The 17,275-nt window shown below is 43.8% G+C and overlaps 1 protein-coding gene across 5 annotated transcripts in view; it reads right to left on the reverse strand.

The window, feature by feature from the left end:
- Nucleotides 1-4,681: 4,681 nt before the first annotated feature.
- ADNP (activity dependent neuroprotector homeobox) overlaps nt 4,682-17,275 on the reverse strand; it is a 35,054-nt gene continuing 22,460 nt past the window's right edge. For 3 of the 5 annotated variants that reach the window (XM_023626748.2, XM_023626746.2, XM_070246952.1), the window contains 3 exons: nt 16,842-16,954; nt 15,004-15,096; nt 4,682-10,200 (listed from right to left, as the gene is read on the reverse strand). In XM_023626748.2, the coding sequence (XP_023482516.1) occupies nt 7,090-10,200; nt 15,004-15,096; nt 16,842-16,949 (3,312 nt within the window). In that variant the 5' untranslated portion in view covers nt 16,950-16,954 and the 3' untranslated portion in view covers nt 4,682-7,089. Of the gene's footprint in view, nt 10,201-10,882; nt 15,097-16,841; nt 16,955-17,275 lie in introns of those variants that run through there. The other 2 variants (XM_070246953.1, XM_023626749.2) reach the window with 2 other exon arrangements.

The raw sequence follows: 17,275 nt of genomic DNA on the forward strand, positions 1-17,275 counted from the left end.
ATTAGCAGACTGAATCCATCAACATAAAAAAAGGATTACATGGGGCCGGCCTGATGGCACAGCAGTTAAGTGCACACATTCTACTTCGGTGGCCTGGGGTTCGCCGGTTCAGATCTGGGTGCGGACATGGCACCGCTCATCAAGCCATGCTGTGGTGGGCATCCCACATATAAAGTAGAGGAAGATGGGCACGGATGTTAGCTCAGGGCCAGTCTTCCTCAGCAAAAAGAGGAGGATTGGCAACAGTTAGCTCAGGGCTAATCTTCCTCAAAAAAAAAGAATTACAGACCATGAACAAGTGAGATTTCTCCTAGGAATGCAAGGTTGGTTCAACATCTGAAAATCAATGTAACACACTATTAATAAAGGACAAAAACCACACAACTGTCTCAGTAGATGCAGAAAAAAGCATGTGACAAAATCCAACATCCATTCATGATCAAAGCTCTCCTTGGGGTAGAAAAGGGAATTCTCAGAGAGGAGGGTTAGAGGCCAGGCGGACACTGCAAAGGAGTCTACTTACAGGGATTAACGGCTCTTGAGATGGTCCAGGCAGCTGGAGACATCAAGGCATTTTCCTCCCCACCTTAAAGCAAAATCCCACTTTGTCTTATGGTCAAGAGCACAACCATCCCTGGGTTTGGAAGAATTCGAAGCAATTCTGACTCTGGGCAGCTGTCACAGAATTTCCTTAGTAAGTCCTGTGGGTTCGCTGTGGATTCAAAAGCAGCATCATCCTTCTCATAATCCTCAGCTGGACGCATTTCCGGCTTGCAAGCAGCTGGGTCTAAGGCCCGCCTCTGCCTTCTTTGCTGGCACTTCTGGCGAGGGTGCTTCGGTGGCTACACATGGTGCTGAGTTTGAGGAAGGAGTTAAGACAGGACTGCAGCAGACAAATGTGTTTGGTCAGGATACATGTGTCCCCTGAAGAACGAAACCGGCCAAGCCTGACTGCTGGAGGTCAGCCCCTGCAACCGGAAGGGCTTTCTCCTTGGGTCTTCCAGGGAGCTGCTCCGTTATAACTGTAACATTCAGCATTTCCTCAGCACTGCTCTTGCGGGGGAGCCAGGCCCGAGCCACAGGAGAGGGAGGAGACCTGGAGGAGCCCCCCCAAAGAACAAGGTTTGTGCTTTTCTTCTGCTGGCATATCCAAGAGCTGAGTGTGGCTGCAGTGGCAACTCCACCCAGGGAATAAGGGTCAGCCGTTTAGGCCCATGGTCTAATTGTCTCTGGTGAACCGAGGAGAGACAGGGCATCAGCTTGCACGTGTGAAATTGTTTTCTATAAACAGGCTGCATCTCTGAGTGTAGAGATGGGGGTTCTTAGGCTGTCCAGCAGGTGTTTGTTGAATGGGGTGGGGATGGAACAAATGGTCTTACACAGGAAACCACTGGGGGCAAACAGATCAATCAGCGTAAGGCTCACGCTGTAGCCCATATTCACTTGTGTGTCTTTAAAACAGTGGCTCTCAGTCTTGGCCGCACATTGGAATCATCTGGGCACCCCCAGACCATTGCATCAGCATCGCTGGGTTTTAAAGCTCCCCATGTGATTTTCACACGCAGCTGGGGCTGGGGAATCAGTGCTTTCAAAGAACAGCAGGCAAGAGATTTTCAAGGAGGATTTGCTGCCTCTTCTCAGTCGTAGCAACTGCACGCTTCTTGTTTTACAAGCTGCAAGAGGCTTCATTCGGAGTGCTGTGGCCTCAACATGCGCCTCCCACCTCCCTGAGTGTGCTGTGCAGTTGGGTTTGAGTTGGTTTCTGGTTTGGGTTGAACTGATTCCGCCCCAGGGCCAGAGATGGGTGCTGACTGATCTCAGGCAATTGAGGCAATCCTAGCTCACAGGGACTCACAGAGGTAGCTCTGGCCTGAGCCCACCGGCCACAGACACTGGTTCTGGAATGGTCCAACTGGGTCTGAGTCCAGGACTCTTGCTCAGTAGTGAGGGAGGGCAACCCTCTGGCAGGGAAGTGAGTGGGGAGCACCCTGTGAAGTCAGACAGTCCGTGCGCATCACTGACTACCTGACTCTCCTTACCCGGCTCAGACTCCCTTTTTATGAAATAGGACTCTCACTGGAAGGTCACAGGAACTCCAGCTCAGACTGCGCCTCAGAAAGGGGCCACACAGGTAACCAGCTGGGGTGTCCCCAACTCCTGATTTTCCTTTTTAATAGACAGAATAAGTTTCAGGCTCACAGCCCTCAGCAAGCAATAATAGGTGGCAGAAATTTCGTATAATGTTTTATGGATGCTTTCAGTAACGGCAAATTAGGCTGGTGGTTCTTTTTCAGAGACATAGTTTTTCTTTTTAAAAAGGGGAGTTGAGACATACTAAGTACACAAAGCAGTCGTTAGGCAGATGTGGCAAAAATGAAGATGGCAGCAAGGTGCAGGAGTGTAGTTTGAGAAATGCTGTGCTAGGGAGAGTGTGATGTGTTAGTTTAGCGACTGGCTCACGTGTCTGCATTCCTCGCAGGGAGCCTGTCCTGCGAGGCTAGTCTTCAGCCAGGATCGAGGCTGCCCGCGCAGTGCGGTTGGGAATTCCAGTGGTTGTGGACTCAGATATCCTGGGTCCGAGCTGGCATGTCCTCTCTGCCAGCTGGGCTCTTGGCACAAGTTAGTTTCTCTGAACTTTCAAGTCCTGAAACCTGAAACCTGGAGCTAATACTCCCTTTACTGGACTTTTTTTTTTTTGTGGGGGGTGGGGAGGGTGTTGGGGGACTGGGGCAGAACTGTTTCGAGGACTCAAATTATCCTGGAATCTAGTGCCCTTCAACTCGTCCCAGCAACACTCCCATGATGTTCAGAAAGTACCTGTGGAGTAACAATGTGCTCAGGATGTGCGCTGAGCTCCGGGCGCTTTTAGGAAGTGTCACACTCCTAGGATAGAGGTAGTCACACCCCTGGCCTGGAGGTCCCCTCCTTGGAGGACCGGACTCTGTGCCTGAGCCTTTCGCTCTTCCCAGGAAAGCCCATGTAGCTGTGCTGGAGATGCAGTCACAGGCAAGTCAGGCAGCCGTCTCCAAGGCAGAGTCTATTTCCCAGACTCCCAGATGGCTGCTGCACGTAACAGCTGTCACATCCTGCTCCCGTCTAGATGGCAGCGGGCACGGCGCTTACATCGAGTACGCTGGAAAAGCCCATCTCTTTCTAGCTGCTTGCTTTACCAGTTTCCAAAAGGTGAACAATTTGCTTATTAGGACATCCATTTCGCTTCACTTGGTAGTAAGACATAAGAAAGGTACAGCAAGATTTTTATTACAAGAGCCAGTTTAGGTTAAACGGTCTCACACCCAAGTCCTGATGGTGTGTGTGTGGCGGGGGTTGGTTTGTTTCACAGACGCTCTAACACTGTACGCTGCAACACACACCTGCAACAACTGTACATAGTACGAAGACCCACCCCTTCACCCACCCACAGAGCACGTCCCGGAAATGACTATGCACCTTCCTCCCCTGCCTTTTAGTTGAAGCACTTTAAAATCTTAAGGATTTTCAGGGTGTGCAGCTTTCACCTCACATGCTGATTTCTTAACACAATCCCCACCTAAGTTGCAATCCCACTAGATTCAAAGTATAGTGCACGTTGCAGTTAATTATTTAAAGTGGAGTTAAGTTGATGGGAAGTAATAGGAAGCAAAGAATTAGCAAATAACCCTCCTTTGGTGTCAGTTTGGATCCCTTTTCAAGCTAACCTTCCAGTAGCAGTCGGTAGAAGTTTTTATTTTCTAACTTGACTCACTGTCAAGTTTCTCTCAGCTGAGTATTTCTAGCCCACCTCGCGGCGGCCAAGTGCTCTGTTGGAATGCCGCTCGGGAGCGGCAGGAGCAGCTTCTTCCCATTTCAGTCTTTGGGGATTTAGAAGTTTGAGAAGTTCCTACATGACACTTTGGCAAAACATCCTTGCAATTATCGTCAACCCAATGAGCAACAGGGTGGGTTAGAAGTTGAGAGTCACAATGGGTAGAAATTGCCTGAAGGAGGGGCAGAAGGCTGACCTGATGCTCAGTGAAATCCATATAGTCAATGTTCTACTCAATTTTGTTGGTGAATAGTAGTAAATATTCCATCACTCAAGCTAAGCGGCTGTCAAGCTTTATTGGCATAGAATCACCAAGAGATGGTTTCTGGGGTCCCATCTTGAGGGTCTGGTGCTGGCAGCCTGCAGTTGAGGTAGGGGAACCACCCCTCTATATGGCAGTACTCATGTGGCAAAAGAAGTTTAATAGCTTCTAGTGACGTGTTTCAGAGGGGGCACTCCCCAATCTTTGACAGATCCCTTTCAAATGTGGCATTTATTGTGCTCTCTTCTCAAAGAGTGCGCATCTTTACACATGGGCAGGCATTTGGACCAGACACAAATATAGGGCGGTACAAGGGACAGATCCTTTTCTGCTCGGATCTTGGAGGGTCCAAGAGCTGTCTGATACAGACCTGTACTGCTCAATGACAGGGAGACAAAGACGGGACGAGAAAATGCTTCCATGTGCTGGAAAGGGAAACAAACTACAGTGCTAGTCAGTCGGACTCTGGAACTCACGGCCACAAGAAAATTTGAAGGGTAAAAAGAAAATCTACAGAATTGTCTAGTCTACAGTTACATTCTTTAATTAGAAGGTGGCAAACTGCCACAGCTTTTATTTCCAGATTATTCCAAAAGTAAACAGTCGCAACAACATTCTTTTAAAATGGCTTTTATTGAGACACTTTCAGGGCTTCTGCAACATTCCTAGTTGGGGATCTTCTTTCTTTCCAATCTTAGGTGGCTACACTCTTTTCTAAACGCCAACAAGGCCCACCCTCACTACCTCAGCAAGGAAGCGCACTCATCTCTCTGCTCAAACGTCCAACCAGGTTACGTCCCCCACTCTGCTATCTTGCACAAGTCTTGCTGGTACGCCACACAGGACTCATGAGCCCAGGCTAGGTTCTTCCCACCTGTTAACTAGGCAGAGTAACTTCAAAACAAACGTGGGATGCCTTAACTTCACCTGGTACTACTATTGCTAAGTAAGAGAAGAAACCTTCGCAATGCCAGTGTTTCTGATTTGGTAATCCATAGCATCTTGATTTGGGGACATCCATCCTAAATATTAGCTGGTGTCCAAAGAATTTATACTCTACCTGTATAACAGATTTAAAACAGCTCCATGCCAGCCTCAAAAGGTTCTGGTCTAGTCTTGTCCTTTCTCCTGTATTGTTTTTGAGAAGCATGACTTAACATTTTAGGGGGAGGTTGGTCAATTCTCTACCCCCAGGTAACAAAAGCACTGACAAATCTTTCGGAAAGAGTCTTAGAAATTATGGAAACCAGCCACTTCAGAACTCTTTAGGCCAGGGTCCCCGAGAGGTGACTGACCAGCCTCTGCACGGACTGGGAGCATCCCTTCCTTGTTATAATTGCTGAAAACATTGGCCTAATTCTGCCTCCTTGTACCTTTCTGTTCTTTAGTTTGAGTTGCTCTTGGGAATCTATGCATAGTAAATATTCCAGCTCTTTCCATCTTCACAGCCCTCTGAATGTGTGATCTCCGAAGCCTTTTTCTCAACAGCAAGGTGGTCAAGACAGTTGTAACAAAAGCAGAGAGTAGTTGCCTGTTTAGTACAATTGTTCCCATTCTAAGGTAAAAACTAACATTTACTTCATTTAGAAGAACACCAGGGCATTAAAATTCTGCTTGCATATTAATACCAATTTACGTTTACATCCTTTTATCACTGAAGACGTTTACATATATAAGCAGGCTCTGCTCCTTAACAAAAGGGGAACCAGAAAAAGACTCAAGGATGTTTACTTCAGCAGTTAAAAAGGAAAAAGACAAAACCAAACCAAACCAAAAGAATCTGTAACAGGTGCCCCAAGAGAGGGCATTCTTTATGCAGTGGCAGGTTTTGGTCTTCCACAGTTTCCTCAGTGGCTGTGGCTTCTATCTCTGATGAAAGAGCCATGGCATCAACTGGCACAAGACATAATGACACACAGGACTGTAACGTGTAAGAAAGCAAATATTTACATTAAGCACAATACAGCAATTTATTTAGATGTTTAAAATGAATACAAAGGGAAAAAAAGATCACAAAATTATACATACTACAACAGTGTGTCATATATTAGATGGTATAAATGAATACACCAGGGTGGTGTTTAACTAAAGATAAAACTAAATATCCAAAAGGCAGCATTCATTGGTTTGCTGCTTCAACACAACACACTTTCATACAGATCTAAAAGGTGTCAAAATTAGTAGCTGCAAAGTCAATTGTTGCCTGTGATTTTAGCTTAAAAGATTCCAGAAAACAGATCTGAAATACCAGTTTTTGTTTTTGTCAGCTGTAATGTCAAGGATATTCAGAACAAGAAAAATTCTATAATACAAGAGAGTCCAGATATATATCTTACGTGGCTGGCCTCTGTTGCAAGATTGTACAAGGTTATGTGCAAAAACTAAGTCTGTCCAAAAGTCCATACTAGCGCAGGTTCAAGCTTTTGCTAGGTAAACTAGATATAGCGTTTATTACACAGCAAGGGCAACACTAAAAAAAGAAACAAATCTATGATGGGTACACAATAACAATATCATAAGCATCACTTGAATAGGTCTAAAAGACTGTACAAATATACATTTCAACTATTCAGAATGAATACATGAAAAAAAATGGATTTTCCCCAAAGTCTACTATACACATTGGACTGGTAGCTTGTATGTTGGCCCTACACTACCATGTGAATCAGGATAACGCTTCTCAAGGACATCCAACCAAACACTTTACAGAGGGAAAGAAATGTTGAGAAGGCAGATAAAATAAACCTCTGCTTTTCCCCATGTGCGTTCGTGAGCCACCAGCTTATTGATTTTTCACATTTAGTTACTGTGTCTGTCACAAGCAAGTCCTGAATCAAGATCGGCCAATCATGTGTCACAGACTTAGAAATAACCACTGGGACTGCAGTGGCCACATGTTCCCACAGCCTGATGACCCAGCACTCAAAAGGCAGTACCAGTTAGAATACAGCTTCGCAGTCATAGTGAAGAGAGCACAGAGTGCCAGGTTGCAGCATGTCACCGATGGCAGAGAACCAGGCACTTACGCCTGTTGGCTGCTCAGTTTAACTCCGGTTAAGCTGCCATGCATCGGCTCAGCTACTCCATCAGTCATGTTGTCAAACTGCTCCCCATCTTCACTGTCAATTGTGCTATTCTGCCACTCTATCTGTGGGTTGGATAAGCGCTCATCATTTTCAGATGCATTCTTCCACTGTGACTGGTCCTTGGACCAAAACCCTTCAACTTTTCCATAGGAACTATTCTTCCATTTCAACTGCTCTCTGTCACCTTGCATGGTAGCCTTTTTTTTGGCAGCTGGCTTACTGCTCCTAGCATCTTCACTCTGGGAAGACTCATCAGACCAGGTTCCTGGTTTCATTTCACATGTGTTGTCCTCAAAGTCTGACGCTTGTTGGGAACCAGGGCCACTCTCAGAGGGAGAAGCCCCATCTTTCCACTCAACAACATCGTCTTGGTCAACCTCACTATCAGAAGCATCATGCATTAGTTTGGTTGGTTCCTCAGTCAAATGAACAGTTGCATACTTTGAACCATCTTCCTCTTTTTGGTCTAGCTTCTCCTCAGATTCTAAAGCATCCTCAGAAATTACCTTCGGTATGTGTTCCTCTCGGTTATCATTGGGGATTTTAGGCTCAACTTCGAAAACAGGGTCAAAAGGGCTACCACTTCCATTGGATTCTTCTTCCAAGTGTTCAAAACTGTCTGAGGAACTGTCATCTTCCTTCCCAAGGGTGAGCTTTTTGTCAGCAGTTTTACTAGCATTGACTCTAGAATCTTTCTCATCGTGATTTTCAAATAGCCACTCAGCATCGAAATCCATCTCATGCTTAACTTTGTTTAACTCTTTCATGTTGAAGCCCAGTAACACACCAGGCTTGTACTTTTCACAGTCTCGGACACACTTCTTCCTCTTGTTACTAAAATGGGAAGCGATGTCACTTTTCCATAACCATAAACTGGCCGCCAGCTTCTCAATTTCTCTTCTGGTGGGATAGGGCTGTTTGTTGAAATACTTTGTTAGGAAGCTTTTCCTGGCTTCATAGGAATCATCTTCATGACCCTTGGGGTCTAAAGCTAAAACAACAGGCTCCTCAGGCTTCTCTTCAAAAAAGCTGGGTGAATCACTATCATCATCTAACTTTCGCTTTTTCAGCAAGGGAAATTCCATTTGCTCATAAGTGCGCTTCACAGGTGCCAGGCCCGGTGACTGATTAAGCCGAGAGGGTGCATTTGTCTTATCCTGGCCATTCTGGGTCTTTCCAACACCCCTGCAGTGAACTAGATGTAGAGTGATAGTCGAGGCGGTCATGTTGCTGGTATACACACCAAGGCAATGGATACATTTGTAGGTGAGCTTTTTCTCCACTGGGTGAACCGTCTGAATCACTTGGTGCCGCTCTCGTAAGTGATGTGCAAGTGCATCAGATATGGGTCCTTTTAGGATTGAAAAGCAAAGAGGGCAAAGGGTTTTCCCAACATCTTTTTTATAGGGCACTGCAGCCTGAGGTGAACTTTTAACAGGGATATCTGCCTTTTCCTGAACTTTTGGCTGTGGCTTTGGAGGGACTGGAGGGTTATTTTGAGCATGGTAAGCAACAGATTCAGCTGGGGCATCCCTCAGGTTATATGTGGTTACAAGGAGATGGATGTTAGTGTGACTACCCTGCTGCAATGTCAAATCAAAACTCAAAGTAGAATCTGTTTTAGGTCCCATCTCTTCATCAATGTGAACCATCCGCATGTGTGCCGCCATCTTTTCCACATCATTGAAAGTTGACCGACAATATGGACAAGACAGACCATGAATTAACATATGGTTGAGCAGGGTATCTGTGGGCAAATAGCGATTACAGTAGAGGCATTTGCTAGTAAAATTGTGTATTTTCATAATGTAGTTGGCTACTGCTGGGACTTTCTCAGCTTTATGTTCTTTTTCGAAGTGCACACTATAGACATTTTCAGGAAAAAGCTCATTACAGATTGTACATATTTTCCACTTCTGAGTTGAGGAAGTATTGGCTGGGGGAGGGCCCGTGGCAGCCGCAGTAGGTTTGGAACTGGACTGACCTAATACTCTGGATGCCTGTGACTGGGAGAGGGAGGGAGACTTCAACTGGCCTGATGAAAGAGAAGAGGCATTAGAAGACTGCAGGGAGTACCTTGCTGGCGCCTGGGACCTCTGCTCTGACCCAAGCCCGTAAGATCTTCCGTTTCCACTTGGAAGTAACTGCTTCACAGACTGAGACTGCTGAGGGATGGAAACTGGTGCATTGCCACTGAGACCCAGTCTCATTGACTGACCAACGCCATAGCCCTGGCCTACAGATTTGACTCCATAGTTGTTCTGCTGTAGGTGAACACTGGACATCATGTTGACTCCTGTAGAATTTAAGTTAGGCTTTGGTATTGAGAGTCGATTCACCATCTGCTGTGATGGCAAAGACCGGACGTTTCCAGAAGCAAGGGAACCAATTCTTGATTGGAGTCCCATGCCCTTCTTCTCTTGAGGTTTGGGAGCAATTAACATCAAGGGTTTGGATCGGGGAACCACCACGTTTGTGTGCCCAATCATGGCAGTGACCTGATAACCTATGCGTTCGTGGTCTTCGATGACATGTTGTACCAAAGCTTCGTAGGACTTTGGCATGAAAAGGCATCGCTTGCAGTGAATACTACTCTCTTCCCGGGCATTTGAGCCTAAGGGGACTGCACCGTTGAGTGATTTTTCACCTGCCTTTGCTATGTAAGGTGCTGCCACGTGCTGAAAATGTTCCCTGTAGATGTGCTTTCTAACTATTTCATAAAGAGGGTCTCGGTAAGTGCACTTCTTACAGTAATAAACAGCTTGCTCTACACTGTCAGCCTGCTTAGGTTTAAGGCCATCATTTTTGCTTTTCTCTTTGAAAGTGCTGAGGCTGCTACTTGGTGCGCTGGCGTTTGGAGCATGAAATATTTTAATGTGTGTTTCCAAAGTCTTTTTATCTGCATTGAAGGTACAGTAGGGGCAATTAAGGAGAATCCTATTTTCAAAGTCTTCACTATGGACATTCCGGAAATGACTTTTGTAGGCAGAGAAGAATTTTGAAGAAAATGGACAAGCACTGCAGCAAAAAGGTTTTGTCCGATAGTCCTAAAGAAAAGACAAAAACTGGAATCAGAACGCCACTTCACACAGGCAGGAAAGCTTCCAGGGTTTTTCTCTAGATATTCTCCATTTTTACTAAACATAACGTTCTTTTTAGAACTGAAACTCTGTAATGCATTGATTTGAGTATAATTTTTTTGTTTTGCAAAATAAATTTATGAAATATAAACTCAAACGAGAAAGTTGCTTTAAACTAAATATTTTTATTTGGGTCCCACAGTATAAATAAAAAACTGAATTGTAAGTTTTCCCTCAATATTTAGAAAAGACTGGAGTCACATTTGCTGATGAGTTTTAGACAAACCGAAGACAAACGGGTTCAGGATAAACACTTCACAGTTAGAAATGACAAGAATAAACTACAGCACGTATTGCTTAACGACAGGGATATGTTCTGAGAAACGTGTTGTTAGGCGATTTTGTCATCATGCGAGCATCACTGAGTGCACGTACACGAACCTAGATGGTATAGCCTACTACACACCCAGGCTCTAGGGCATAGCCACCCGTTGCTCCTAGGCTATAAACCTGTATAGCAGGTTACTTTACTGAATACTGTAGGTAACTGTAACACAATGGTAAGTATTTGTGTCTCTAAACATAGAGAAGGTACAGTAAAAATACAGTATAAAAGATAACAAATGGTACGCCTGTATATGGCACTTACCATGAACGGAGCTGGCAGGACAAGAAGTTGCTCTGTGTGAGTCAGTGAGTGAGTAGGAAGGCCTAGGACATTACTCTACACTACTATAAACTTTATAAACATTGCACACTTAGGCTACCCTAAATTTCTTAAAAGTATTTTTCTTTCTTCAATAAATTAACCGTAGCTTTCTATAACTTTTTTACTTAATCATCTTTTAATTTTTTAAAAACTTGACTCTTTTGTAATAACACTTAGCTTACAACACAAACACACTGTACAGCTGCATAAAAATATTTTTCTTCATACCATTATTCTCTACGGTTTTTTCTATTTTTAAAGTTTTTTACTTTTTGAACTTTTTCATTAAAAACTAAGACACACACACACATTAGCCAAGGCCTACACAGGGCCATGAACATCACCGTCTTCCACCTCCACATCTTGTCCCACTGGAAGGTCTTTGGAGGCAAATAACACACATGCAGCCGTCATCTCCTATGACAACAATGCCTTCTTCTGGAATGCCTCCTGAAGGACCTGCCTGAGGCTCTTCTCGAGGAGGTGTCACTCTTTTCAGAAATACTTCCTTGGTGGTTTGCTTGGTTTCTGTCTTTTTTTCATCACAGATGAGCTTGTAAGCAAATAATGCACCATGAACATTCCACTCTATTAATGAAAAGCTTTTGGTGTTGGGGTCCATGTTTTCAAACTTTTTATGGAGCTAGGTAAGGTCTGCAAAAGCTTCTGCTGAACTCTTCACTGCGAATTTTCCTGCGGGTTCTTTTTCTTCTCGTGAAGTTTCCTTTTCTCTCGCCTCTTCTTCAGCTACGCGTTCCTGTCCCAGTTGCAGTAACTCCTCATCAGTCAGTTCCTCAGGAACCACCTCCAGGAGCCCCTCAGCGTCGTCCTCACCCACACCCAGGGTAAGTTGTTTGCCATCTCAACCACAGCCTTGTTGATTTTTGCAACCTCCTCATCCTTGGCAAATTCTTTGAAGTCATGGATGAACCTCCTGAATGTCTTCTTCCAGATGCCATTTATACACTTCTTGGTGACATCACCCCAAGCCCAAGCAAGGTCCTTGATGCAGCCATGGATGTCGTAGTCCTTCCAGAGCTGCATCAGTGTCTTCTTCACTTGCAGCAATAGCCTGGGCAAAGGTCCTCCTCGGGTAGCAGGCCTTAAAAGCTGCTGTAACTCCTTGATCCACTGGGTGGATCAAAGAGGTGGTGTTTGGAGGGAGAAACACTGCTTTGATATTGGGATGAAGATCACCAACAAAATGAGGATGTCCAGGATCATTATCAACGATAAGCAAAATCTTAAAAGGTATGTTATTCTCTGAAAGTACTTCTCCATTTCGCTGGCATAGCAATTCAGGAGGGCATCTTGGAAGAGGAGCTGGGTCATCCATGACTTCTTACTGCTCCTGTAGTACACTGGCAGTGTGTGCTTACTGATATGTTTGAAGGCCCTGGGGTTTGCACTGTGCCAGATCACAAAGGGTTTCAATTTGTAGCCTGCAACACTGCCCCCAAGCAAGACTGTTGTCCTGTCCTCAAAAGCCTGGAAACCTGGCGTTGACCTGGCCCCTTACGGACGGAAGTCCTCTCAGGCATCCGCTTCCAAAATAGGGCGGTTTCATCCATATTGAATATTTGCTCTGGCAAGTGATTTTCCTCCACAATCAGCTTATCTAGAGTTTCCAAAAATTCTCCAGCTGCCTTCACATCAGCACCCGCAGACTCACCCTCACTTTCACATTACGTAATGAGTAACGATTCCTGAACCGTTTAAACCACCCAGAGCTGGCAGTAAATTCAACATCATAGTCTGGTCCAGCCTTTTCTTTCAACATTGCAAACAAAGTTTTTGCTTGGGCTACGATCATCATGGTGCTGAGACGGATACACTTCTGTGTCTGGTCTTGAATCCAGGTCATTAGAAGTTTCTCCATGTCTGATATGGGCCCTTCTTGAATTTTTGTTAGTCTTGTTGCCTTCAATGATGCAGATCCTTTAACAGCTTCTGTCACTTTGCTCTTGTTCTTCAAGATCGTAGCTATGGTGGAATGGGACATGCCTGACTGGCGAGCAATAACCATCACTGACTTTCCACCTTCATAGTCCTTAATCACTTTTAATTTTGTTTCCAGGTCAATCACTTGATGTGGCCTCTTATTGGCAACATTAGCAGTGGGTTTTGTACGCTTAGGCACCATGATGAACAAAGCAACACGAGATTAAATCAAACACAAGAGAAAATGATGTAATCGAGATGTGGTAACATGAGATGTATGAGGCTGCTGCTGGCATAAGACGGCATACTGTTTCACAGCAAACTTTTTTTATGAGTATAAAGACTACATTCTAAAATAACGATAAAAGGTACAGTACAGTAAATACATAAACCAGTACCACAGTCATTCATTATCAAGTTTCAGGTACTGTACAGAACTGTGTGCGTTATACTTTCATAGAACTGGCAGTGCCGTAGGTTGTTTATACCAGGGTCACGACGAACACGTGAGTAATGCGTAGTGCTACGATGTCACTGACTGACAGGAATTCTTTAGCTCCATTATAATCTATGGAACCCCACACCCTTGTATATGCAGTCCGTCGCTGACCAAAATATCGTTACATGGCACATGACTGTACATGAAATTGCTTTCACCCCATGAATGAGGAAGTTGCTAAAGGCTTCAGATTTACTATGTAGTAAAATTCAGGGCCCAGACTGTCATGGTGCAATGGGGCAATAACATATAAAGATACACCTTTTATCGTTTCTATCATGGAAAAATTTTCATAGAAAAAAGGTACATCTTCAAAAATCTCAAACATTTTTTTCCGTCTGACCGAAGTACGGTGTAGTATTCAGATTTCATTCCTGATCAAAAAACTACTGATTTTGAAAAGTCAGCTTTCTTCTACAAGCCATGCTATTGCTTCTCAAGCAAGAGCAGCTTCAAAAAAAGGAATGAAGTGACAGCTGCTCTGATTCAAATGAAGTTAAAGTTTCCCACAGACTGTAAGGCGTGCTTGGTGTTAAAAAGGCAATCAAGCACTGCAGAACACACTGGCACAGAGCAACTTCCAGAATTATGCTCACTAACACCTGCACAAGTAGCTCCTCGAACAAGACAGGTGAAACCCAAGTTTGGCAAGAGATTATCCTTTCTCTCTAGAAACTTACTGTTTCAGATACCGGTTTGAACCAAAATGAAATACTCTGCTTTTCCCTAAAGTGCAACCCTTCTTTAGTGCTAGAATATTGGGCTTTGGGATTCGTAAAACTGAATTAACTAAATGATATGCCCCACTGGAAAGCTTTCCTATTGACTGCTGGTTAATACCTTTTCCTTGAGCATTACTAAGAAAGAACCAGACAGCTACACTACAAATTTCTGAGGCAGAGTTAAAAAGCACTAATCCCCTGCCAAGTATGTTCTGACAGAAAAACAGGTCAACAATCCAGCAATCACTACTGAAAGAGGTAACGGTCAAGTTTAAACTACCAATCACTTCTCCCCATGGAAAAGGAAACACCACCTCTATCTGCATCTTTGTCATAGATAGTTGTTGGCATTGCTGGCACCTTGAACTATCTAATATTGCTTTTAATTCCAATTTGTAAAAATTTAAGTTACACCTCTATCACTGACATCCTATAGAACCATCTATCCCATCTTACTCAACCTCTATGGCGGGGGGAACGGGGGGCAGGCGCACTAACATCAACATACAGGAATAAGAAAACTTAAATGGCAGGAAGAGTCCGATCCTCCCCTCTCCAGAACAGAAAAATGATGGATAATCTAGATGAACAGAATGTGAACATTTTAGACACAGAAGAGCCAAAGTACTTCTCGGAGCGAACGGTGGTATATAGTGGGCTTTAGAACTTTTAAGTAACAAAATTTCCTATTCTTCTTACACTTGAAGCTTTAGTCCAATGACAAAGATGACAAAAAGTTCTTCACTAATTTTCCCTACCACTTAGGAAAATATGAAATAATTTCGACACTTTCCACATTAGGCTGTTGCCTACAAACAATGCGTTACTATGAAGGGTCTCGGGCTGACCACGGAGTGTACCAGGGATGCTGCTATCGGGAGGTCTCTTGGGCCACTTACCTGGTTTTTTGTAAGTGAAGGGTCCCACAGTCCTACATCCTCCCATGTAGTGTTTTTCAAATAAAAGTCATTAGGTTCAAACTGTTTAAAATCCTAGAAAACAGTGAAAGAAGTTTACAAAAACACAGCGGTATCAACTCTAGCCCAATCTTACATATAAATTTTCTCTCTTAACTAGGGCTGGGGAGATACACAGGAAAAACCACCCCACCAGGAACTAAACTAGGAGCAACGAAGCTCTTAAGAAATACAAAAAGGCACATGGAAGCTGCAGTGAACATTTTCTATCAACCAAACATTCCCTTTGTGGTCAGCCAGGTTTCCAAGGAAACTGCTGAAAGTTCTAATTAAGTAAAAAAGTTCAGCCACGTATTAATACCAAAGCACCCTTCCAGTGTCGTAACTCATCAGTTGTAGTATTAGAATGAGCGTAAGACAGCAATGTTTGCTTACAGCACTACAGATGTGATATTCTGGTTCTGTGCGAAAAAAAAAAAAGAAAAGGGAGCGGGGACTGGGAAGAAAACTCTGAAAGAGAAGAGAGAAAGCTATTTAAAGAAAGTAAGCAGTATTATGTTAAATTTATACTCTTATGGAAAAATCTAACGGCTCACCTCCCCCCAGGCTGGGAAGATAAAGTCTTAGGGGAAAATTCACCTTGCTCCTAAGAGGTTCACAGTTCAGTGAGAAAGTCAAGTACATGCAGGTTCCAGAGTATGTAATGGGTATAATAACGGGAGGAACAGATCAAATACAAGATATTACTTATTTATTATTATAATATTATTAGATTATTATTTACTCTTGAAGATTATGAACGGCGTTTCATGGGGCAGATCGACCTGAACTCGAGGGGACGGAGAGTGGAGTGAACTCTTACACTGGAGACAACACAAGCAGAGAAGCCCACTTTCGAGAAGCTTTAGTCTTCATGATATACCCCTAGAGTATTATTAGTGGGGATCAGGAAAAAAAACCTATTGCATGGAGGAAATTGTTTTACTTTCAGTTCCATCAGACGTTACTGAGTGCCCATGACGTGCCCAGCACTGTCCTAGATGCTGTGGGTACATGAATGGACAAGGTCGTTATGGTCCCTGGCCAGCTGGAACTTAAATGCTAGTGGGGAAAACAGCTTTAAACATTCCTTTTCAGTTAGAGGCTTCAACCAACTAACCACAAGACCTGGAGCAATGAGATCTGGAATGGAGGAGACCATTGCACTGGCTACCCCACAGGGCTGTTATAAAGCTCATAGAATAAAACGGCTGGAAAGAGAGTTTATAAAGTCTAAACTGCTACACAGGGGAAGGTAATAGTCTATGATGGGTCAAAAGGACCAACAAATGCTCAAATCCTGAGGAAAGAGACAAGCACCCAACCCCCCAGCCTCAACAATCAGAAGGGCAACCAGCACTTCAGGCACATCAGGAGGTTAGGCTCTCGAGTCCCACAGACAGACCCTGACACAGCCTTAGTTGCGAGCTGGACCTATTTCTTCCCTGGTTCTTCACCTGTAAACTGGAGATCAGAATTTCTACGTCCCTCCAGGGCTTGTTTGCAGGGTCTGAATTTAGAGGCAGTCTTAAAGCACCCAGCAAGTGTCTGACATGCGCACCTTCTCACTCGTGATGCTTTTGCTTCAGGATGCAAAGAGGAAAAAGCCCATTTTAGGGAAAAGGGAACAAGTCAGGCTAAATGAGAAAGTTCTGGTGAACCTAATGCTGTGGGTAAAATTCAGAATCACACCTAAGAATTAGCCATCCTGGCTGCTGACACACAAAGTAACAGACCAGAAGCTGAGTCATGTTAAAATTAAAAAATGACATGCTACTTACTTCTATGTGTTCTTTACAGTATTCCAACCCAATGTCACTAAGTATTTTTTTCACAGTTTTCCGGGCTTTTCTTAAACTGCCAAGATTGTTGACAGGAAGTTGGAACATAGTTTCTATTGGGAAAAAAAAAATTTAAGTCAAGTCAAAACATGTACAATTTGTAATATTTACTAATTCTACTGATGGTAGGATCACAAACCCTGGCCAAGTTTGACAAAAAAGTGAGTAGATATCCTTATCTAGTATGTTCTGAACACTTAAAGCAGGCAGGCAAAGTGCTCTCTAATTTTTTTCTATTTTTAACAGGACATTTTAGTGATGACCTTAAAAGTTGAGAATTCAGGTAATAATGCCAACTGATTATTTTAAAATCAAGTGTGAGTGCTTTTCTCTTTGTGATGTTAAACCTCCAAAAATAGAAAATTGTTCACCGT

Source organism: Equus caballus, chromosome 22, assembly GCF_041296265.1.
Source record: "Equus caballus isolate H_3958 breed thoroughbred chromosome 22, TB-T2T, whole genome shotgun sequence".
Classification (NCBI taxonomy): domain Eukaryota; kingdom Metazoa; phylum Chordata; class Mammalia; order Perissodactyla; family Equidae; genus Equus; species Equus caballus.